At 48.5% G+C, this 23,994-nt stretch overlaps 1 protein-coding gene across 7 annotated transcripts in view; it reads right to left on the bottom strand.

Moving 5' to 3' along the window:
- Positions 1-2,019: 2,019 nt before the first annotated feature.
- lpp (LIM domain containing preferred translocation partner in lipoma) overlaps positions 2,020-23,994 on the bottom strand; it is a 479,626-nt gene continuing 457,651 nt past the window's right edge. For 6 of the 7 annotated variants that reach the window (XM_064952654.1, XM_064952659.1, XM_064952653.1 and 3 more), the window contains 3 exons: positions 6,698-6,876; positions 5,029-5,149; positions 2,021-2,882 (listed from right to left, as the gene is read on the bottom strand). In XM_064952654.1, the coding sequence (XP_064808726.1) occupies positions 2,754-2,882; positions 5,029-5,149; positions 6,698-6,876 (429 nt within the window). In that variant the 3' untranslated portion in view covers positions 2,021-2,753. Of the gene's footprint in view, positions 2,883-5,028; positions 5,150-6,697; positions 6,877-23,994 lie in introns of all 7 variants that reach the window. The other variant, XM_064952655.1, reaches the window with a different exon arrangement.

A 23,994-nucleotide genomic window follows, 5' to 3' on the forward strand; every position in this document is an offset into this window, starting at 1 on the left:
CTGACTGTCCTGTGAATCTCTCTGATTAAGGAGGGTCTGCTGAATCTCTCTGATTAAGGAGGGTCTGCTGAATCTCTCTGATTAAGGAGGGTCTGCTGACTGTCCTGTGAATCTCTCTGATTAAGGAGGGTCTGCTGACTGTCCTGTGAATCTCTCTGATAAAGGAGGGTCTGCTGAATCTCTCTGATTAAGGAGGGTCTGCTGAATCTCTCTGATTAAGGAGGGTCTGCTGAATCTCTCTGATTAAGGAGGGTCTGCTGAATCTCTCTGATTAAGGAGGGTCTGCTGAATCTCTCTGATTAAGGAGGGTCTGCTGAATCTCTCTGATTAAGGAGGGTCTGCTGACTGTCCTGTGAATCTCTCTGATTAAGGAGGGTCTGCTGACTGTCCTGTGAATCTCTCTGATTAAAGGAGGGTCTGCTGAATCTCTCTGATTAAGGAGGGTCTGCTGAATCTCTCTGATTAAGGAGGGTCTGCTGACTGTCCTGTGAATCTCTCTGATTAAGGAGGGTCTGCTGAATCTCTCTGATTAAGGAGGGTCTGCTGAATCTCTCTGATTAAGGAGGGTCTGCTGACTGTCCTGTGAATCTCTCTGATTAAGGAGGGTCTGCTGACTGTCCTGTGAATCTCTCTGATTAAGGAGGGTCTGCTGAATCTCTCTGATTAAAGGAGGGTCTGCTGACTGTCCTGTGAATCTCTCTGATTAAGGAGGGTCTGCTGACTGTCCTGTGAATCTCTCTGATTAAGGAGGGTCTGCTGAATCTCTCTGATTAAGGAGGGTCTGCTGAATCTCTCTGATTAAAGGAGGGTCTGCTGACTGTCATGTGAATCTCTCTGATTAAAGGAGGGTCTGCTGACTGTCATGTGAATCTCTCTGATTAAAGGAGGGTCTGCTGACTGTCCTGTGAATCTCTCTGATTAAGGAGGGTCTGCTGAATCTCTCTGATTAAGGAGGGTCTGCTGAATCTCTCTGATTAAGGAGGGTCTGCTGAATCTCTCTGATTAAGGAGGGTCTGCTGACTGTCCTGTGAATCTCTCTGATTAAGGAGGGTCTGCTGACTGTCCTGTGAATCTCTCTGATTAAGGAGGGTCTGCTGACTGTCCTGTGAATCTCTCTGATTAAGGAGGGTCTGCTGACTGTCGTGTGAATCTCTCTGATTAAGGAGGGTCTGCTGACTGTCCTGTGAATCTCTCTGATTAAGGAGGGTCTGCTGAATCTCTCTGATTAAGGAGGGTCTGCTGAATCTCTCTGATTAAGGAGGGTCTGCTGACTGTCCTGTGAATCTCTCTGATTAAGGAGGGTCTGCTGACTGTCCTGTGAATCTCTCTGATTAAGGAGGGTCTGCTGACTGTCGTGTGAATCTCTCTGATTAAGGAGGGTCTGCTGACTGTCCTGTGAATCTCTCTGATTAAGGAGGGTCTGCTGACTGTCCTGTGAATCTCTCTGATTAAGGAGGGTCTGCTGAATCTCTCTGATTAAGGAGGGTCTGCTGACTGTCCTGTGAATCTCTCTGATTAAGGAGGGTCTGCTGAATCTCTCTGATTAAGGAGGGTCTGCTGAATCTCTCTGATTAAGGAGGGTCTGCTGACTGTCATGTGAATCTCTCTGATTTAGGAGGGTCTGCTGAATCTCTCTGATTAAGGAGGGTCTGCTGACTGTCATGTGAATCTCTCTGATTAAGGAGGGTCTGCTGACTGTCATGTGAATCTCTCTGATTAAAGGAGGGTCTGCTGACTGTCATGTGAATCTCTCTGATTAAAGGAGGGTCTGCTGACTGTCCTGTGAATCTCTCTGATTAAGGAGGGTCTGCTGAATCTCTCTGATTAAGGAGGGTCTGCTGAATCTCTCTGATTAAGGAGGGTCTGCTGAATCTCTCTGATTAAGGAGGGTCTGCTGAATCTCTCTGATTAAAGGAGGGTCTGCTGACTGTCATGTGAATCTCTCTGATTAAGGAGGGTCTGCTGAATCTCTCTGATTAAAGGAGGGTCTGCTGACTGTCCTGTGAATCTCTCTGATTAAGGAGGGTCTGCTGACTGTCCTGTGAATCTCTCTGATTAAGGAGGGTCTGCTGAATCTCTCTGATTAAGGAGGGTCTGCTGACTGTCCTGTGAATCTCTCTGATTAAGGAGGGTCTGCTGACTGTCCTGTGAATCTCTCTGATTAAGGAGGGTCTGCTGAATCTCTCTGATTAAGGAGGGTCTGCTGAATCTCTCTGATTAAGGAGGGTCTGCTGAATCTCTCTGATTAAAGGAGGGTCTGCTGACTGTCATGTGAATCTCTCTGATTAAGGAGGGTCTGCTGACTGTCATGTGAATCTCTCTGATTAAAGGAGTGTCTGCTAAGTGACTACAATGTCAAAGAGTAAATGCAAGTAGAGGGAACAGGCATTAATAAAAATGACAGTAATAAAGGAATCAACAGGCTGACGATCGTACCGAGACTGTCAACATTTCAGGGACATCTTTGTTTCTCCTCATTAGCAATTTCATAATATTCATAGATGTGTGTGTACGTGTGTGTGTGTATGTGTACGTGTGTGTGTGTGTACGTGTGTGTGTGTGTACGTGTGTGTGTGTACGTGTGTGTGTGTGTACGTGTGTGTGTGTCGGGCTGAAGGGCAGCCAGCCAGGCAGTAGAGGTGAGCTGGGTAGCAGGGATGGGGTTCAGAGGTCAGTGGTAGCCTTGGCGGGGTAGCAGGGCTGGGGTTCAGAGGTCAGTGGTAGCCTTGGCGGGGTAGCAGGGTATCTGGGGTTCAGAGGTCAGTGGTAGCCTTGGCGGTGAGGGCCTGGATACGGCTGGTGTTACAGCTCTTACAGAGGACATGTCCGTCCAGGGGGTAACAGCCCTGGTTGTCCCCTTCAGACAGCAGAGAACCACAGTCCTGAGGAGAGACACACACATCTGTCACCATGTTCTAGCAAACATTATACATGGCTGATATACACAGAGTTGACCAAACATTATGCTCTTTCCATGACAGAGACCGACCAGGTGAATCCAGGTGGAAGCTATGATCCCTTATTGATGTCACCTGTTAAATCCACTTCAATCAGTGTAGATGAAGAGGGAGGAGACGGGTTAAAGAAGGATTTTTAAGCCTTGGGACAATTGAGACATATATTGTGTGTGTGTGCCATTCAGAGGGTGAAGGGGCAAGACAAAATATTTAAGTGCCTTTGAACGGGGTATGGTAGTAGGTGCCAGGTGCACCGGTTTGTCAAGAACTGCAACGCTACTGGGTTTTTCACACTCAACAGTTTCCTGTGTGTATCAAGAATGGTCCACCACCCAAAGGACATCCAGCCAACTTGACCCAACTCTGGGAAGCATTGGAGTCAACATGCATCCCTGTGGGAAGGATTTCAACACTTTATAGAGTCCATGCCCTGACGAATTGAGGCTGTTCTGAGGGCAAAAGGGGGATGCAACTCAATATTATGGTGGTGTTCCTAAAGTTTTGTGCACTCAGTGTAGTTCATGGGAGCACATACAGTACAATGACACGAAACACACACCTCAGAACGGTAACACTGTAGATACACACCTCACAACACTGTAGACACACCTCACAACATTAACACTGTAGACACACCTCACAACACTGTAGACACACCTCACAACATTAACACTGTAGACACACCTCACAACACTGTAGATACACCTCACAACACTGTAGATACACCTCACAACACTGTAGACACACCTCACAACATTAACACTGTAGACACACCTCACAACACTGTAGATACACCTCACAACACTGTAGATACACCTCACAACACTGTAGATACACCTCACAACACTGTAGACACACCTCACAACATTAACACTGTAGACACACCTCACAACACTGTAGATACCCCTCACAACACTGTAGATACACACCTCACAACACTGTAGATACACCTCACAACACTGTAGATACACCTCACAACACTGTAGATACACCTCACAACACTGTAGATACACCTCACAACACTGTAGATACACCTCACAACACTGTAGATACACCTCACAACACTGTAGATACACCTCACAACACTGTAGATACACCTCACAACACTGTAGATACACACCTCACAACACTGTAGATACACCTCGCAACACTGTAGACACACCTCACAACACTGTAGACACACCTCACAACACTGTAGACACACACCTCACAACACTGTAGACACACCTCACAACACTGTAGACACACCTCACAACACTGTAGACACACCTCACAACACTGTAGACACACCTCACAACACTGTAGACACACACCTCACAACACTGTAGACACACCTCACAACACTGTAGACACACCTCACAACACTGTAGACACACCTCACAACACTGTAGATACACCTCACAACACTGTAGACACACACCTCACAACGGTAACACTGTAGATACACCTCACAACACTGTAGACACACCTCACAACACTGTAGACACACCTCACAACACTGTAGACACACACCTCACAACACTGTAGATACACCTCACAACACTGTAGACACACCTCACAACACTGTAGACACACCTCACAACACTGTAGACACACCTCACAACACTGTAGATACACACCTCACAACACTGTAGATACACCTCACAACACTGTAGATACACCTCACAACACTGTAGACACACCTCACAACATTAACACTGTAGACACACCTCACAACACTGTAGATACCCCTCACAACACTGTAGATACACCTCACAACACTGTAGATACACCTCACAACACTGTAGATACACCTCACAACACTGTAGATACACCTCACAACACTGTAGACACACCTCACAACACTGTAGATACACCTCACAACACTGTAGATACACCTCACAACACCGTAGACACACCTCACAACACTGTAGACACACCTCACAACACTGTAGACACACACCTCACAACACTGTAGACACACACCTCACAACGGTAACACTGTAGACACACACCTCACAACGGTAACACTGTAGACACACCTCACAACACTATAGACACACCTCACAACGGTAACACTGTAGATACACACCTCACAACGGTAACACTGCACGTGGAAGTCTCGGTCCAAGGCGACGATACGAACAGTCTCCTCCTGGCCTGGAGCTGGCATGATGGGCTCAGAACACACACAGCAACGAGGGGCAAACTTCCTAATAGTGGAGACACACAGAGAGAGAGACAGAGAAAGAGACAGAGAGACAGAGAGAGATGAAAGACAGAGAGAGACAGGTAAGAGAGACAGAGAGAAGAGAGAGAGATAGAGACAGAGAGAAGAGAGACAGAGAGCCCCCGGACAGCAACACTGTTAGACCTAAGCAAACTGGAATGTTATTTGGCCCTAAACAGAGAGTACACAATAGCAGAATACCTGACCACTGTGACTGACCCAAAATTAAGAAAATCCTTGACTATGTACAGACTCAGTGAGCATCGCCTTGCTATTGAGAAAGGCCGCCGTAGGCAGACATGGCTCTCAAGAGAAGACTGGCTATGTGCTCATTGCCCACAAAACGAGGTGGAAACTGAGCTGCACTTCCTAACCTCCTGTCCAATGTATGACCATGTTAGAGACACATATTTCCCTCAGATTACACAGATCCACAAATAATTAGATAACAAATTCAATTTTGTTAAACTCTCATATCTACTGGGTGAAATACCACAGTGTGACATCACAGCAGCAAGATGTGTGACCTGTTGCCACAAGAAAAGGTCAACCAGTGAAGAACAAACACCATTGTAAATGCAACCCATATTTATGTTTATTGATTTTCCCTTTTGTACTTGAACTATTTTTACATCGTTACAACACTGTATATAGACATAATATGACATTTGTAACGCCTCTATTCTTTTACATTTATTTTGTTTATTTCCCTTGTTTTCTTCCTGTCAATTTCACTTGTTTTCTTCCTGTCAATTTCACTTGTTTACTTCCTGTCTATTTCACTTGTTTACTTCCTGTCTATTTCACTTGTTTACTTCCTGTCTATTTCACTTGTTTACTTCCTGTCTATTGCACTTGTTTACTTCCTGTCTATTTCACTTGTTTACTTCCTGTCTATTTCACTTGAGTTTGGCAATTTACACATACGTCTCCCATGCAAATAAAGCCCTTTGAATTGAATTGAGAGGGAGAGAGAAGAGAGAGAGAACAGATTTTAATACAAATACTACTGATCTTCAAGCCTTAGGTCATTGAACTAAAGTCATATAGGAAACTCCTACTGGAGGAACAGGCCTCTCTAACAAGAATACCCATGAGGAAGTGAAGACAGCTCTGAGGTTTCAGCTCCTTTCAGGTGATTGGACGTGAGGCCCAATGAACGGCTCAGAACCAGGAAGTGAACCAGGAAGTGCGGTAGGGGGTGGCTTTGTGATTGGCTCAGAAGCAGGAAGTGAGGTGGGTGGCGGCCTCGTGAGATTATAGCTCTAGCAGTGGAAAAAAAAGCCTCATCTGTTCTTCAACACAAAGATGACTTTGTTGAGGCCAGGCTTGTGACGAGGAATTATCCCACAGGGTTAATCTACGACTCCTTACTGAATGTGAGGTAGTGAGAGTGACATTTGTACTTCTGTTTCTCTTCTCATAAACCTGGCATTAATGTATAGGTTATTTATTCATTAACATACTTGTGTGTGTGTGTGTGTTGATGGTAATGTGCGGGTGCGTGTGAGTTGGCGGCAGCCCCCTTTACTTGTGGAAGTCGTGGATGCAGTGGATGTGGTTGGCAGCGTCCACAGTGAAGGGGATGCCGTCCAGGCTGCGTTGACACACCACACAGGTGAAGCAGTGTGGGTGGTAGGCCTTCCCTGTAGCCCGTAGGATACGGTCCATGATGGGTTTACTGCAGATGTTACAGGACTCCAGGGTGTTCTGAAACACACAGACGGACAGAGAGAGAGAGAGGAATACATCAATCAGTCTCTTATAATTGACCCTTATGTCATCCTGCTTTCGAGTCTGAGGTCTGGCCTCCTCAGCCATGTAGTAGGGAGAGAGAGAAGCATCAAAGCCAAAGGAAGTGAATTGTATTCAGAAATGCTATAGATAGAAAGAAAGTAGTGTAGAAAACTACCAAAAAACAATTAGGCAACAACAAATTCAATCTGTTCCTAGACAACTTCCTGGACAAAACGGTTCACTGTAATAGTGAACTTGGCAGTAGAAGACCTAAACAGTATATTTGATCTTTCAGCTTCCATATCAAATCAAAAATTAACAATGACAAATAGTTTGATGAAGAATGCAAAAACCTAAAAAAGAAATTGAGAAACCTATATTCCAACCGAAAACATAGAGACCCAGAAAACCTGAGTCTCCGCCTTCACTATGGTGAATCACTAAACAATACAGAAATACACTATGGAAAAAGAAGGAACAGCATGTCAGAAATCAGCTCAATGTAATTGAAGAATCCATACATTTACATTTACATTTAAGTCATTTAGCAGACGCTCTTATCCAGAGCGACTTATAGACTCTAACCACTTCTGAGATCAAATACAAATCTTAGAATCAACTATTAAAGACTACCAGAACCCACTGGACTCTCCTATTACCTTGAATGAGCTTCAGGACAAAATACAAACCCTCCAACCCAAAAAGGCCTGTGTTGTTGATGGTATCCTAAATGATAAAATATACAGACCACAAATTCCAATTGGCTGTACTTAAACTCTTTAACATCATCCTTAGCTCTGGCATCTTCCCCAATATGTGGAATCAAGGACTGATCACCCCAATCCACAAAATTGGAGATACATTTGACCTCAATAACTACCGTGGGATGTGTCAACCTTGGGAAACTCCTCTGTGTAACAGTATAGACTTTACGCTAACTAGCTAGCTATTTCACATCGGTTACATGTGAATGATCATTAACAGCAGACTCGTACATTTCCTCAGTGAAAACAATGTACTCGTCACGGATGTGTTTTTGTTACGTGTTTGTTTGGTCTTCGTGTCTTTACACGGCACGCTGTAATTTGGACTTAATTTAAAAAAAACTAATTACGCATTCCTACGCCTGTCTCCCGATCCTTCATACCAACGTGACAGTACTGAGCAAATGTCAAATAGTATGTTTACCAAATTACCGTACAACAGACCATGTATTCACCCTGCACACCCTACCTGACAACCAAACAAACCAAAACAAAGGCAAAGTCTTCTCATGCTTTGTTGATTCCCAAAAAGCCTTTGACTCAATTTGGCATGAGGGTCTGCTATACAAACTGATGGAAAGTGGTGTTGGGGGTAAAACATACGACATTATAAAATCCATGTACACAAACAACAAGTGTGCGGTTAAAATTGGCAAAAAACACACACATTATTTCCCACAGGGCTGTGGGGTGAGACCGGGATGCAGCTTAAGCCCCACCCTCTTCAACATATTTATTAGCGAATTGGCGAGGGCACGAGAACAGTCTGCATCACCCGGCCTCACCCTACTAGAATCTGAAGTCAAATGTCTACTGTTTGCTGATGATCTGGTGCTTCTGCCCCCAACCAAGGAGGGCCTACAGCAGCACCTAGATCTTATGTACAGATTCTGTCAGACCTGGGCCCTGACAGTACATCTCAGTAAGACAAAAACATCTAGACAGCGTTGCCCTAGAGCACACAAAAAAACGATACGTACCTCGGTCTAAACATCAGCACCACAGGTAACTTCCTAAAAGCTGTGAAGGGCCTTCTACCCCATCAAATGGAGCGTGTCTGTAATTTCACTGGGCACATCACCCTGTGTGTCTGTAACAACACTGGGCACATCACCCTGCGTGTCTATAACAACACTGGGCACATCACCCTGTGTGTCTGTATTTACACTGGGCACATCACCCTGTGTGTCTGTAACAACACTGGGCACATCACCCTGTGTGTCTGTAACAACACTGGGCACATCACCCTGCGTGTCTGTAACAACACTGGGCACATCACCCTGTGTGTCTGTATTTACACTGGGCACATCACCCTGTGTGTCTGTAACAACACTGGGCACATCACCCTGTGTGTCTGTAACAACACTGGGCACATCACCCTGTGTGTCTGTATTTACACTGGGCACATCACCCTGTGTGTCTGTAACAACACTGGGCACATCACCCTGTGTGTCTGTATTTACACTGGGCACATCACACAGTGTGTCTGTATTTACACTGGGCACATCACCCTGCGTGTCTGTATTTACACTGGGCACATCACCCTGTGTGTCTGTAACAACACTGGGCACATCACCCTGTGTGTCTGTAACAACACTGGGCACATCACCCTGTGTGTCTGTAACAACACTGGGCACTTCATTCTCCGTCCTCTGTAAGACAGGCGTATTACCCTCGGAATCAGCGTTGCCACTGCCCTTGGTAACAACTGCCCTTGGTAACCACTGCCCTTGGTAACCACTGCCCTTGGTAACCACTGTCCTTGGTAACCACTGTCCTTGGTAACCACTGCCCTTGGTAACCACTGCCCTTGGTAACCACTGCCCTTGGTAACCACTGCCCTTGGTAACCTCTGTCCTTGGTAACCACTGCCCTTGGTAACCACTGCCCTTGGTAACCACTGCCCTTGGTAACCACTGCCCTTGGTAACCACTGCCCTTGGTAACCACTGCCCTTGGTAACCTCTGTCCTTGGTAACCACTGCCCTTGGTAACCACTGCCCTTGGTAACCACTGCCCTTGGTAACCACTGCCCTTGGTAACCACTGCCCTTGGTAACCACTGTCCTTGGTAACCACTGCCCTTGGTAACCACTGCCCATGGTAACCACTGCCCTTGGTAACCACTGCCCTTGGTAACCACTGCCCTTGGTAACCACTGCCCTTGGTAACCACTGCCCATGGTAACCACTGCCCTTGGTAACCACTGCCCTTGGTAACCACTGCCCTTGGTAACCACTGCCCTTGGTAACCACTGCCCTTGGTAACCACTGCCCTTGGTAACCACTGCCCTTGGTAACCACTGTCCTTGGTAACCACTGTCCTTGGTAACCACTGCCCTTGGTAACCACTGCCCTTGGTAACCACTGTCCTTGGTAACCACTGCCCTTGGTAACGACTGCCCTTGGTAACCACTGCCCTTGGTAACCACTGCCCTTGGTAACCACTGCCCTTGGTAACCACTGCCCTTGGTAACCACTGCCCTTGGTAACCACTTCCTGGAGCTCAGTCACATTCACACCCACCCTTTGAGCTCCCTGCCACAGTAACCTCAGCTACATTAACATCATCAGTATTTACTATCAACAGTACGGGCAACGGAATCTTGCAATTCCGATGTTTTGGGGTTGAGTCTGGACCTCTGGGGGTTGTAGGCCGGGGCCTGCCCACTCTCAGGTCGGGAGCCAGACTCAACAACGTGTTTCAACAAACAGGTTTTTACATTCAAGTAATTCATCTCATTGGACCTGGCGAAGTTCCCATAACGAGTTGTCGTGTCAGGTCGGGGAGAAAGGGCATCATCATCATCATCATCATCCAGCCAGTTGACAAAGCTGCTCCTCTTTCACACACACTGTTTGAATTTATTCACAAAGTAGTTGAGAGAGAGGAAGTAAGAGAGAGAAAGGAAGAGAGAGAGAAATGGAGAGAAATGAAGAGAGAGCGAGAAATGAAGAGAGAGAGGAGAGAGAGAAATGAAGAGAGAGAGAAATGGAGAGAGGAGAGAGAGAGAAATGGAGAGAGGAGAGAGAGAGAAAGGAAGAGAGAGAGGAGAGAGAGAGAAAGGAAGAGAGAGAGAGAAATGAAGAAAGAGAGGAGAGAGAGAGAAAGTAAGAGTGAAAGTAAGAGAGAGAGAGAGAGAGAAATGAAGAGAGAGAGAAAGTAAGAGAGAGAAAGGAAGAGAGAGCACATGTAAGTGTAGACATGGAGAGTTGTAACATTAATAGAAAGAACCAGTATTTTTCTAAAACAACCCTTGATGTAGCATCATGACAGGTATCTTAGGGTACTGACTAACATGTTGTATTCTATCAGTATTAGGGTCCTATTAGAACCAACAACTGCAACGATGCTGGGTTTTTCACATTCAACAGTTTCCTGTGTGTATCAAGAATGGTCCACCACCCAAAGGACATCCAGCCAACTTGACACAAGTGTGGGAAGCATTGGAGTCAACATGAGCCAGCATCCCTGTGGAAAGCTTTCTACACCTTGTAGAGTTCATGCCCCAACTAATTGAGGCTGTTCTGAGGGCTGGGCTGTCCTCACATGCCTCCTCTCTCTCTCTCACACTCTGTTTCTCCCTCTCTCTGTGAACTGAGGGACTCTGATTAGCATTTTATTCTCAAACACAAACACAATCGTTTTTCACCCGCCTAGCGACCGACGTTCCCCCCCCCCTCTCTGATTGGTGGGTTGACGTGATCAGTAAATACTTGATGACTGCAGGTTTTCCTCCCTCAGGTTGGCAGACTCGCTGGGCAGGTGGCTCGTAGAGGAACGTGGCGGACCCATCTAACTCTGTCTGATCTCAGACATCCCTCTCCTTAATATCTACGATACGCTGTCGTTTGTTACTCCAATATTTCGTAAATAAAGATTGGCCCACTCTAAACAGGTCTGCAATTACAGGGGACTGGAGGTGGGAGGGAGGGAGAGGAGAGAGAGGAGGGAGGGAGAGGAGAGAGAGAAGAGAGGGAGAGGAGAGAGAGAAGAGAGGGAGAGGAGAGAGAGGAGGGAGGGAGAGGAGAGAGAGAAGAGAGGGAGAGGAGAGAGAGGAGGGAGGGAGAGGAGAGAGAGGAGGGAGGGGAGGGAGAGGAGAGAGAGGAGGGCAGGGAAGGATAGGAGGGAGGGGAGAGGAGAGAGAGGGGAGAGGGGAGGGAGAGAGAGGAGGCAGAGGAGAGAGAGGAGGGCAGAGAAGGATAGGAGGGAGGGAGAGGAGAGAGAGGGGAGAGGGGAGGGAGAGAGAGGAGAGAGAGGAGGGCAGAGAAGGATAGGAGGGAGGGAGAGGAGAGGAGAGAGAGGAGAGAGGGGAGGGAGAGGAGAGGGAGGGGAGAGGGGAGGGAGAGAGAGGAGGCAGAGAGAGAGGAGGGCAGGGAAGGATAGGAGGGAGGGAGAGGAGAGAGAGGGGAGAGGGGAGGGAGAGAGAGGCGGCAGAGGAGAGAGAGGAGAGAGAGGAGGGCAGAGAAGGATAGGAGGGAGGGAGAGGAGAGAGAGGGGAGAGGGGGAGGGAGAGAGAGGAGAGAGAGGGCAGAGAAGGATAGGAGGGAGGGAGAGGGAGAGGAGAGAGAGGAGAGAGGGAGGGAGGGAGAGGAGAGGGAGGGGAGAGGGGAGGGAGAGAGAGGAGGCAGAGAGAGAGGAGAGAGAGGAGGGCAGAGAAGGATAGGAGGGAGGGAGAGGAGAGGAGAGAGAGGAGAGTGAGGAGGGAGAGAGGAGGGAGAGGAGAGAGAGGAGGGCAGGGAAGGATAGGAGGGAGGGAGGAGAGAGAGAGGGGCGGGCAGAGAAGGATAGGAGGGAGGGAGAGGAGAGGAGAGAGAGGAGAGAGGGGAGGGAGAGGAGAGTGAGGAGGAAGAGAGGAGAGAGAGGAGGGAGAGGAGAGATAGAGGGAGAGGAGAGAGAGGAGAGCAGGGAAGGATAGGAGGGAGGCAGAGGGGAGAGGGGAGAGAGAGGAGGGAGGGGAGGATAGGAAGGAGGGAGAGGAAAGATAGAGGGAGAGGAAAGAGAGGAGGGCAGGGAAGGATAGGTGGGAGGGAGAGGAGAGATAGAGGGAGAGGAGAGAGAGGAGGGCAGGGAAGGATAGGAGGGAGGCAGAGGAGAGAGAGGAGAGAGAGGAGAGTGAGGAGGGAGAGAGGAGAGAGAGGAGGGAGAGGAGAGAGAGGAGGGCAGGGAAGGATAGGAGGGAGGGAGAGGAGAGAGAGGGGAGAGGGGAGGGAGAGAGAGGAGGCAGAGGAGAGAGAGGAGAGAGAGGAGAGAGAGGAGGGCAGAGAAGGATAGGAGGGAGGGAGAGGAGAGAGAGGAGAGAGGGGAGGGAGAGGAGAGTGAGGAGGGAGAGAGGAGAGAGAGGAGGGAGAGGAGAGATAGAGGGAGAGGAGAGAGAGGAGAGCAGGGAAGGATAGGAGGGAGGCAGATGGGAGAGGGGAGAGAGAGGAGAGAGGGGAGGATAGGAGGGAGGGAGAGGAAAGATAGAGGGAGAGGAAAGAGAGGAGGGCAGGGATGGATAGGAGGGAGGGAGAGGAGAGATAGAGGGAGAGGAGAGAGAGGAAGGCAGGGAAGGATAGGAGGGAGGCTGAGGGGAGAGGGGAGGGAGAGGAGAGAAAGGAGGGAGGGGAGGGGAGGGCAGGGAAGGATAGGAGGGAGGGAGAGGAGAGAAAGGAGGGCAGGGAAGGATAGGAGGGGGCAGAGGAGAGAAAGGAGGGCAGGGAAGGATAGGGGGGCAGAGGAGAGAGAGGAGGGAGAGGAGTGAGAGGAGAGAGAGGAAAGAGGAGGGAGAGGAGAGAGGAGGGCAGGGAAGGATAGGAGGGAGGGAGAGGAGAGAGAGGAGGGCAGGGAAGGAGATAGAGACATCATCTGAGTGTGATCAATTAGCTGACTGACAGGCCACGTGATTGGCTGATGGGATGGCTGTGAGGGGGAAGGTGGGCGGGGGGCTTGTGCTGTGTTTAGGCATGTACTGGATCTCTGCATCTCTATCTTTCTCTGAATCTCTATCTCTCTGCATTTCTCTCTACCACTGCCTCTCTCCTTCACTCTCTATGTCTCTCTCTCTCTGTCTGTCGCTGAGCTCTCTCTTGGCTTGGCAGGGCCGAGTAGAGGAGAGGGAAGCAGAGTGTTCAGGGGATCAGCTGTTCCTATTGGTTGGCTGTGCGGAGCAGCGGTGGCAGGGTGCCACAGTGTTTCCAAACAAAGCTCGGGGTGTGTGGCAACACTGCGCTGCATCGTCATCCTCCCTCCCTCAGCCTCACAGCCCGCCTGCTGGGCCCTGCCGTTTAAAATGACACTTCTGTGCCCACTCAGCCACGATGCAGAATGAACATAACACCCCCCCCCCCCCCACCACCACCACATACTGTAGCTACATGCTTAGTGACGTTTCTAGTCTCCATGCTATGGCAGAGGAACTTTACTGGCTGGGATGACAATGTAAAGCTGCTGTGACATAAATCTATGTGCTGTTGGATGCCAGGCTGCTGACCAGGCTGTTGTTACACTGGGACGACCAGCGGCACAAATGGGACCCTATTCCCTTTATAGTGTCCACAGGGGCTCCGGTCAAAAGTAGTGCACTACATAGGGAATAAGGTGCCCTTTGGGATGCTGGCCCACACAGGTTGAAAGGGCTGAGAGATATGGAGAGAGCAGCTGATGGGGGACTGGAGAGGACAGAGAACACCTGGAGAGTGTGCATTCTGTTCATGACGAGAAGCGTGCGATGCTGTGCAGGCAGACCTAGTGTGATTTCTCACTTCTACTTTCTTTCTTCTTCAAGAGAGAGAGAGAGAGAGAACTGTGTAATAAAAAATCATCATGATTCCCTCAGCAACATTTGTATATAAACAATGTCCAAATCGTAATCCTCCTCCTCTACCCGGGAGCCCAATAAAGACTTAATGAGCTTGTTGCTCGGAGCCCTCCAGGTTCGCCTTCCTACTTTCCCTACTAGAGAGAGAGGGGGAATGTGTGTGTGTTCACAATCTGAGTGCCCTGTACACGAAGAGAGGGAGGGAGAGGAGAGAGAGGTGGGAGAGGAGAGAGAAGGAGGGAGAGGAGAGAGAGGTGGGAGAGAAGAGAGAGAAGAGAGAGAGAGGGAGAGGAGAGAGGTGGGAGAGGAGAGGGAGAGGAGAGCGAAGAGAGGTGGGTCGGGGAGTCAAGCAGTCTCATCATTCAGCTGTAGTTTCCTCTTATTCTCATCTGCACTTCTCCAGGTCTCTTCTCTCCAGGTCTCTTCTCTCCAGGTCTCTTCTCTCCAGGTCTCTTCTCTCCAGGTCTCTTCTCTCCAGGTCTCTTCTCTCCAGGTCTCTTCTCTCCAGGTCTCTTCTCTCTAGGTCTCTTCTCTCCAGGTCTCTTCTCTCTAGGTCTCTTCTCTCCAGGTCTCTTCTCTCCAGGTCTCTTCTCTCTAGGTCTCTTCTCTCCAGGTCTCTTCTCTCTAGGTCTCTTCTCTCCAGGTCTCTTCTCTCAAGGTCTCTTCTCTCCAGGTCTCTTCTCTCCAGGTCTCTTCTCTCCAGGTCTCTTCTCTCTAGGTCTCTTCTCTCTAGGTCTCTTCTCTCCAGGTCTCTTCTCTCCAGGTCTCTTCTCTCCAGGTCTCTTCTCTCCAGGTCTCTTCTCTCTAGGTCTCTTCTCTCTAGGTCTCTTCTCTCCAGGTCTCTTCTCTCTAGGTCTCTTCTCTCCAGGTCTCTTCTCTCTAGGTCTCTTCTCTCTAGGTCTCTTCTCTCTAGGTCTCTTCTCTCTAGGTCTCTTCTCTCCAGGTCTCTTCTCTCTAGGTCTCTTCTCTCCAGGTCTCTTCTCTCTAGGTCTCTTCTCTCTAGGTCTCTTCTCTCCAGGTCTCTTCTCTCCAGGTCTCTTCTCTCCAGGTCTCTTCTCTCTAGGTCTCTTCTCTCCAGCTCTCTTTTCTTCTCTCCAGGTCTCTTCTCTCCAGGTCTCTTCTCTTCTCTCCAGGTCTCTTCTCTCCAGGTCTCTTCTCATCTCTCCAGGTCTCCTCTCTGCTCTCCAGGACTACTCTCTTCTCTCTAGGTCACTTCTCATCTCTCCAGGTCTCCTCTCTTCTCTCCAGGTCTCTTCTCTCCAGGTCTCTTCTCTCCAGGTCTCTTCTCTCCAGGTCTCTTCTCTCTAGGTCTCTTCTCTCTAGGTCTCTTCTCTCTAGGTCTCTTCTCTCTAGGTCTCTTCTCTCCAGGTCTCTTCTCTCTAGGTCTCTTCTCTCCAGGTCTCTTCTCTCCAGGTCTCTTCTCTCCAGGTCTCTTCTCTCTAGGTCTCTTCTCTCCAGGTCTCTTCTCTCCAGGTCTCTTCTCTCCAGCTCTCTTTTCTTCTCTCTAGGTCTCTTCTCTCCAGGTCTCTTCTCTCCAGCTCTCTTTTCTTCTCTCCAGGTCTCTTCTCTCCAGGTCTCTTCTCTCCAGGTCTCCTCTCTTCTCTCCAGGTCTCTTCTCTCCAGGTCTCTTCTCATCTCTCCAGGTCTCCTCTCTGCTCTCCAGGACTACTCTCTTCTCTCTAGGTCTCTTCTCATCTCTCCAGGTCTCCTCTCTTCTCTCCAGGTCTCTTCTCTTCTTTCCAGGTTTCTTCTCTTCTCTCCAGGTCTCTTCTCTTCTCTCCAGGTCTCTTCTCTGCTCTCCAGGTCTCCTCTCTTCTCTCCAGGTCTCTTCTCTCCAGGTCTCTTCTCTGCTCTCCAGGTCTCTTCTCTTCTTTCCAGGTTTCTTCTCTTCTCTCTAGGTCTCCTCTCTTCTCTCCAGGACTACTCTCTGCTCTCCAGGTCTCCTCTCTTCTCTCCAGGACTACTCTCTGCTCTCTAGGTCTCCTCTCTTCTCTCCAGGACTACTCTCTGCTCTCCAGGTCTCTTCTCTTCTCTCCAGGACTACTCTCTGCTCTCCAGGTCTCTTCTCTTCTCTCCAGGACTACTCTCTTCTCTCCAGGACTACTCTCTTCTCTCCAGGTCTCCTCTCTTCTCTCCAGGACTACTCTCTTCTTTCCACGTCTCATCTCTCTAGGTCTCTTCTCTCCAGGTCTCCTCTCTTCTCTCCAGGTCTCCTCTCTTCTCTCCAGGACTACTCTCTGCTCTCCAGGTCTCCTCTCTTCTCTCCAGGACTACTCTCTGCTCTCCAGGTCTCTTCTCTGCTCTCCAGGTCTCTTCTCTTCTCTCCAGGTCTCCTCTCTTCTCTCCAGGACTACTCTCTGCTCTCCAGGTCTCTTCTCTTCTCTCCAGGACTACTCTCTTCTCTCCAGGACTACTCTCTTCTCTCCAGGTCTCTTCTCTTCTCTCCAGGACTACTCTCTTCTCTCCAGGTCTCCTCTCTTCTCTCCAGGTCTCCTCTCTTCTCTCCAGGACTACTCTCTTCTTTCCACGTCTCATCTCTCTAGGTCTCTGCTCTCCAGGTCTCCTCTCTTCTCTCCAGGACTACTCTCTGCTCTCCAGGTCTCTTCTCTTCTCTCCAGGACTACTCTCTTCTCTCCAGGACTACTCTCTTCTTTCCACGTCTCATCTCTCTAGGTCTCTGCTCTCCAGGTCTCTTCTCTTCTCTCCAGGACTACTCTCTTCTCTCCAGGTCTCCTCTCTTCTCTCCAGGACTACTCTCTTCTTTCCACGTCTCATCTCTCTAGGTCTCTTCTCTCCAGGTCTCCTCTCTTCTCTCCAGGTCTCTTCTCTCCAGGTCTCTTCTGATCTCTCCAGGTCTCCTCTCTGCTCTCCAGGTCTCTTCTCTTCTCTCTAGGTCTCTTCTCTTCTCTCCAGGTCTTCTCTCTGCTCTCCAGGTCTCTTCTCTTCTCTCCGGGTCTCTTCCCTTCTTTCCGGGTCTCTTCTCTGCTCTCCAGGTCTCCTCTCTTCTCTCCAGGTCTCCAAGGGGAATATAATAAAAAACCTTGTTCAGCCTAACTGGAGCATATGATTTCACAGCACATATCTCCTCCAGCCCGCTGTAATCACTACAGAAAGAGAGAGAGAGACACAGATACAGAGAGAGAGAGAAAGAGCAAGAGAGAGAGAGAGAGAGAGAGAGAGACTGTACCCACCACTAGAGGGCAGTCTAGGTCTACAGATATCTGGGCTCTCCTCTCTTACTCTCCTCTCCCTCTCTCTCTCCCTCTCCTCTATCCCTCTCCTCTACCTCTCTCCCTCTCTCTATCCCCCTCTCTCTCTCCCTCTCCTCTACCTCTCTCCCTCTCTATCCCCCTCTCTCTCTCCCTCACCTCTATCCCTCTCCTCTACCTTTCTCCCTCTCTCTCTCTCTATCCCCCTCTCTCTCCCTCTCCTCTATCCCTCTCCTCTACCTCTCCCCCTCTCCATCCCCCTCTCTCTCCCTCTCCTCTATCCCTCTCCTCTACCTCTCCCTCTCCTCTCTCCCTCTAAATGTATTCAAGCACATGTACTCCATTTTTTTTCTGCCTCATACATTTCTCTAAGTGTTTGCCCAGTGGGCTAAACAAACGTCTAGGCAGATGAGGTAAAGTGAATTTAGGTCAGACAGCCTCTTGTTGAACTAAGGGCGAATGGAGTGTTAAAGTCAATTGTGGCCCCATTCCTCTCACTCCGTCTCTACTCTGCTGGCCTTTTCAATTTCCTCCAAATTGCTCTCTTGTTTCTCTGTGTATAGCGCATCAACACCAAACACGTTGCCCCGATCCTGCGTCTCCCCCCTCAACCCCCATCCCCACCCACCCTGCAGCCCTCCCTCCTGGCCTCCATGTGATTCAGCCACTGAACTGCAAACAACGTTTGACACATCTGTCTGTCTGAATAAAGAGAGACAGGGAGCAGAGCAGGAGAGCAGGAGAGGAGTGGGTTTAAAGGCCCAGTGAAGTCAAAAACCTGATTTCTCTTTTGGTTTAAATGTATTTCCACACTATGAATAATACTGGGAAATTGTGAAAATTATGACAATGCTGTCATAGTGGAAGAGCTGATTGAAAAGACCCCTTGAAATTTCAGCCTGTTTTGGTGGGATGGAACTTTGGCCTCCCTGGTGACATCACCAGTTAATAGACCAATAACAAAGAGCGTCAAACCTCTCTGCCAATAACAGCTGGTTTTCAGGTTACATATCCCTCCCATTAGGCTCGTCTGACCTCAGACCACTCCCAGACAGCCCTAGCAAAACTCTTGTTTGAGAAATTACTTCTTGAAGTTATTTTTGTTTCTTTTTGTTTTTAATTGAAAACAATCGCAGTAAGTAAAGTTAACTGTTACCCAGAAATGATTTGATACGGACAGAAAAATTGCTGCACTGAAACTTTAAGAGGTCCACCGTTCCATGGTGTCCAGATCAGAATCTCACAGGAAGCACAGACCTGATTGAGTGGACACCAACAGGCTCCTGAACAGCTTCTCTCCCCATAAGACTGCTAAATAGCTAACTAAATAGCTAAATAAATAGCTAAATAAATAGCTAAATAAATAGCTAACTAAATAGCTAACTAAATAGCTAACTAAATAGCTAAATAAATAGATAACTAAATAGCTAAATAAATAGCTAAATAAATAGCTAACTAAATAGCTAAATAAATAGCTAACTAAATAACTAACTAAATAGCTAACTAAATGGATAAAAAAAATAGCTAACTAAATGGATAAAAAATAGCTAACTAAATGGGTAACTAAATGGCGAACTAAATAGCTAACTAAATGGCCAACTAAATAGCTAACTAAATAGCCAACTAAATGGCTAACTAAATGGCTAACTAAATGGCTAACTAAATAGCCAACTAAATGGCTAACTAATTGGCAAACTAATTTGCTACACAGACTATCTAAGATGACCCTTGCATTCTAATCTTATTTTGCACTGTCTCTATACACACTGACAGGGCCCTAAACACTACACACTGTCTCTATACACACTGACAGGGCACTACACACTGTCTCTATACACACTGAGAGGGCCCTACACACTGTCTCTATACACACTGTCTCTATACACACTGAGAGGGCCCTACACACTGTCTCTATACACACTGACAGGGCCCTACACACTGTCTCTATACACACTGTATCTATATACACTGACAGGGCCCTGCACACTGTCTCTATACACACTGTCTCTATACACACTGACAGGGCCCTGCACACTGTCTCTATACACACTGTCTCTATACACACTGACAGGGCCCTACACACTGTCTCTATACACACTGTCTCTATACACACTGACAGGGACCTACACACGGTCTCTATACACACGGTCTCTATACACACTGACAGGGCCCTACACACTGTCTCTATACACACTGACAGGGCCCTGCACACTGTCTCTATACACACTGTCTCTATACACACTGACAGGGCCCTGCACACTGTCTCTATACACACTGTCTCTATACACACTGACAGGGCCCTACACACTGTCTCTATACACACTGTCTCTATACACACTGACAGGGCCCTACACACTGTCTCTATACACACTGACAGGGCCCTAAACACTGTCTCTATACACACTGTCTCTATACACACTGAGAGGGCCCTACACACTGTCTCTATACACACTGACAGGGCCCTACACACTACACACTGTCTCTATACACACTTACAGGGCCCTACACACTGTCTCTATACACACTGACAGGGCACTACACACTACATACTGTCTCTATACACACTGACAGGGCCCTAAACACTGTCTCTATACACACTGACAGGGCCCTACACACTGTCTCTATACACACTGACAGGGGCCTACACACTGTCTCTATACACACTGTCTCTATACAAACTGACAGGGCCCTAAACACTGTCTCTATACACACTGTCTCTATACAAACTGACAGGGCCCTAAGCACTGTCTGTATACACACTGATAGGGTCCTAAACACTGTCTCTATACACACTGACAGGGCCCTACACACTGTCTCTATACACACGGACAGGGCCCTACACACTGTCTCTATACACACTGACAGGGCCCTAAACACTGTCTCTATACACACGGACAGGGCCCTACACACTGTCTCTATACACACTGACAGGGCCCTACACACTGTCTCTATACACACTGACAGGGCCCTAAACACTGTCTCTATACACACTGACAGGGCCCTAAACACTGTCTCTATACACACGGACAGGGCCCTAAACACTGTCTCTATACACACTGATAGGGCCCTAAACACTGTCTCTATACACACGGACAGGGCCCTAAACACTGTCTCTATACACACTGACAGGGCCCTAAACACTGTCTCTATACACACGGACAGGGCCCTACACACTGTCTCTATACACACTGACAGGGCCCTAAACACTGTCTCTATACACACGGACAGGGCCCTACACACTGTCTCTATACACACTGACAGGGCCCTACACACTGTCTCTATATACACGGACAGGGCCCTACACACTGTCTCTATACACACTGACAGGGCCCTACACACTGTCTCTATACACACTGACAGGGCCCTACACACTGTCTCTATATACACTGACAGGGCCCTAAACACTGTCTCTATACACACTGACAGGGCCCTAAACACTGTCTCTATACACACTGTCTCTATACACACTGTCTCTATACACACTGACAGGGCCCTACACACTGTATCTATACACACTGTCTCTATACACACTGACAGGGCCCTAAACACTGTCTCTATACACACTGACAGGGCCCTAAACACTGTCTCTATACACACGGACAGGGCCCTAAACACTGTCTCTATACACACTGATAGGGCCCTAAACACTGTCTCTATACACACGGACAGGGCCCTAAACACTGTCTCTATACACACTGACAGGGCCCTACACACTGTCTCTATACACACTGAGAGGGCCCTACACACTGTCTCTATACACACTGTCTCTATACACACTGAGAGGGCCCTACACACTGTCTCTATACACACTGACAGGGCCCTACACACTGTCTCTATACACACTGTATCTATATACACTGACAGGGCCCTGCACACTGTCTCTATACACACTGTCTCTATACACACTGACAGGGCCCTGCACACTGTCTCTATACACACTGTCTCTATACACACTGACAGGGCCCTACACACTGTCTCTATACACACTGTCTCTATACACACTGACAGGGACCTAAACACGGTCTCTATACACACGGTCTCTATACACACTGACAGGGCCCTACACACTGTCTCTATACACACTGTCTCTATACACACTGACAGGGCCCTGCACACTGTCTCTATACACACTGTCTCTATACACACTGACAGGGCCCTGCACACTGTCTCTATACACACTGTCTCTATACACACTGACAGGGCCCTACACACTGTCTCTATACACACTGTCTCTATACACACTGACAGGGCCCTACACACTGTCTCTATACACACTGACAGGGCCCTAAACACTGTCTCTATACACACTGTCTCTATACACACTGAGAGGGCCCTACACACTGTCTCTATACACACTGACAGGGCCCTACACACTACACACTGTCTCTATACACACTGACAGGGCACTACACACTGTCTCTATACCCACTAAGAGGGCCCTACACACTGTCTCTATACACACTGACAGGGCACTACACACTACATACTGTCTCTATACACACTGACAGGGCCCTAAACACTGTCTCTATACACACTGACAGGGCCCTACACACTGTCTCTATACACACTGACAGGGGCCTACACACTGTCTCTATACACACTGTCTCTATACAAACTGACAGGGCCCTAAACACTGTCTCTATACACACTGTCTCTATACAAACTGACAGGGCCCTAAGCACTGTCTGTATACACACTGATAGGGTCCTAAACAGTGTCTCTATACACACTGACAGGGCCCTACACACTGTCTCTATACACACGGACAGGGCCCTACACACTGTCTCTATACACACTGACAGGGCCCTAAACACTGTCTCTATACACACGGACAGGGCCCTACACACTGTCTCTATACACACTGACAGGGCCCTAAACACTGTCTCTATACACACTGACAGGGCCCTAAACACTGTCTCTATACACACTGACAGGGCCCTAAACACTGTCTCTATACACACGGACAGGGCCCTAAACACTGTCTCTATACACACTGATAGGGCCCTAAACACTGTCTCTATACACACGGACAGGGCCCTAAACACTGTCTCTATACACACTGACAGGGCCCTAAACACTGTCTCTATACACACGGACAGGGCCCTACACACTGTCTCTATACACACTGACAGGGCCCTAAACACTGTCTCTATACACACGGACAGGGCCCTACACACTGTCTCTATACACACTGACAGGGCCCTACACACTGTCTCTATATACACGGACAGGGCCCTACACACTGTCTCTATACACACTGACAGGGCCCTACACACTGTCTCTATACACACTGACAGGGCCCTACACACTGTCTCTATATACACGGACAGGGCCCTACACACTGTCTCTATACACACTGACAGGGCCCTACACACTGTCTCTATATACACTGACAGGGCCCTAAACACTGTCTCTATACACACTGACAGGGCCCTAAACACTGTCTCTATACACACTGTCTCTATACACACTGTCTCTATACACACTGACAGGGCCCTACACACTGTATCTATACACACTGTCTCTATACACACTGACAGGGCCCTAAACACTGTCTCTATACACACTGACAGGGCCCTAAACACTGTCTCTATACACACGGACAGGGCCCTAAACACTGTCTCTATACACACTGATAGGGCCCTAAACACTGTCTCTATACACACGGACAGGGCCCTAAACACTGTCTCTATACACACTGACAGGGCCCTAAACACTGTCTCTATACACACGGACAGGGCCCTACACACTGTCTCTATACACACTGACAGGGCCCTAAACACTGTCTCTATACACACGGACAGGGCCCTACACACTGTCTCTATACACACTGACAGGGCCCTACACACTGTCTCTATACACACTGACAGGGCCCTAAACACTGTCTCTATACACACTGACAGGGCCCTAAACACTGTCTCTATACACACGGACAGGGCCCTAAACACTGTCTCTATACACACTGATAGGGCCCTAAACACTGTCTCTATACACACGGACAGGGCCCTAAACACTGTCTCTATACACACTGACAGGGCCCTAAACACTGTCTATATACACACGGACAGGGCCCTACACACTGTCTCTATACACACTGACAGGGCCCTAAACACTGTCTCTATACACACGGACAGGGCCCTACACACTGTCTCTATACACACTGACAGGGCCCTACACACTGTCTCTATATACACGGACAGGGCCCTACACACTGTCTCTATACACACTGACAGGGCCCTACACACTGTCTCTATACACACTGACAGGGCCCTACACACTGTCTCTATATACACGGACAGGGCCCTACACACTGTCTCTATA

Source organism: Oncorhynchus masou, chromosome 31 (genome assembly GCF_036934945.1).
Source record: "Oncorhynchus masou masou isolate Uvic2021 chromosome 31, UVic_Omas_1.1, whole genome shotgun sequence".
Taxonomy (NCBI): domain Eukaryota; kingdom Metazoa; phylum Chordata; class Actinopteri; order Salmoniformes; family Salmonidae; genus Oncorhynchus; species Oncorhynchus masou.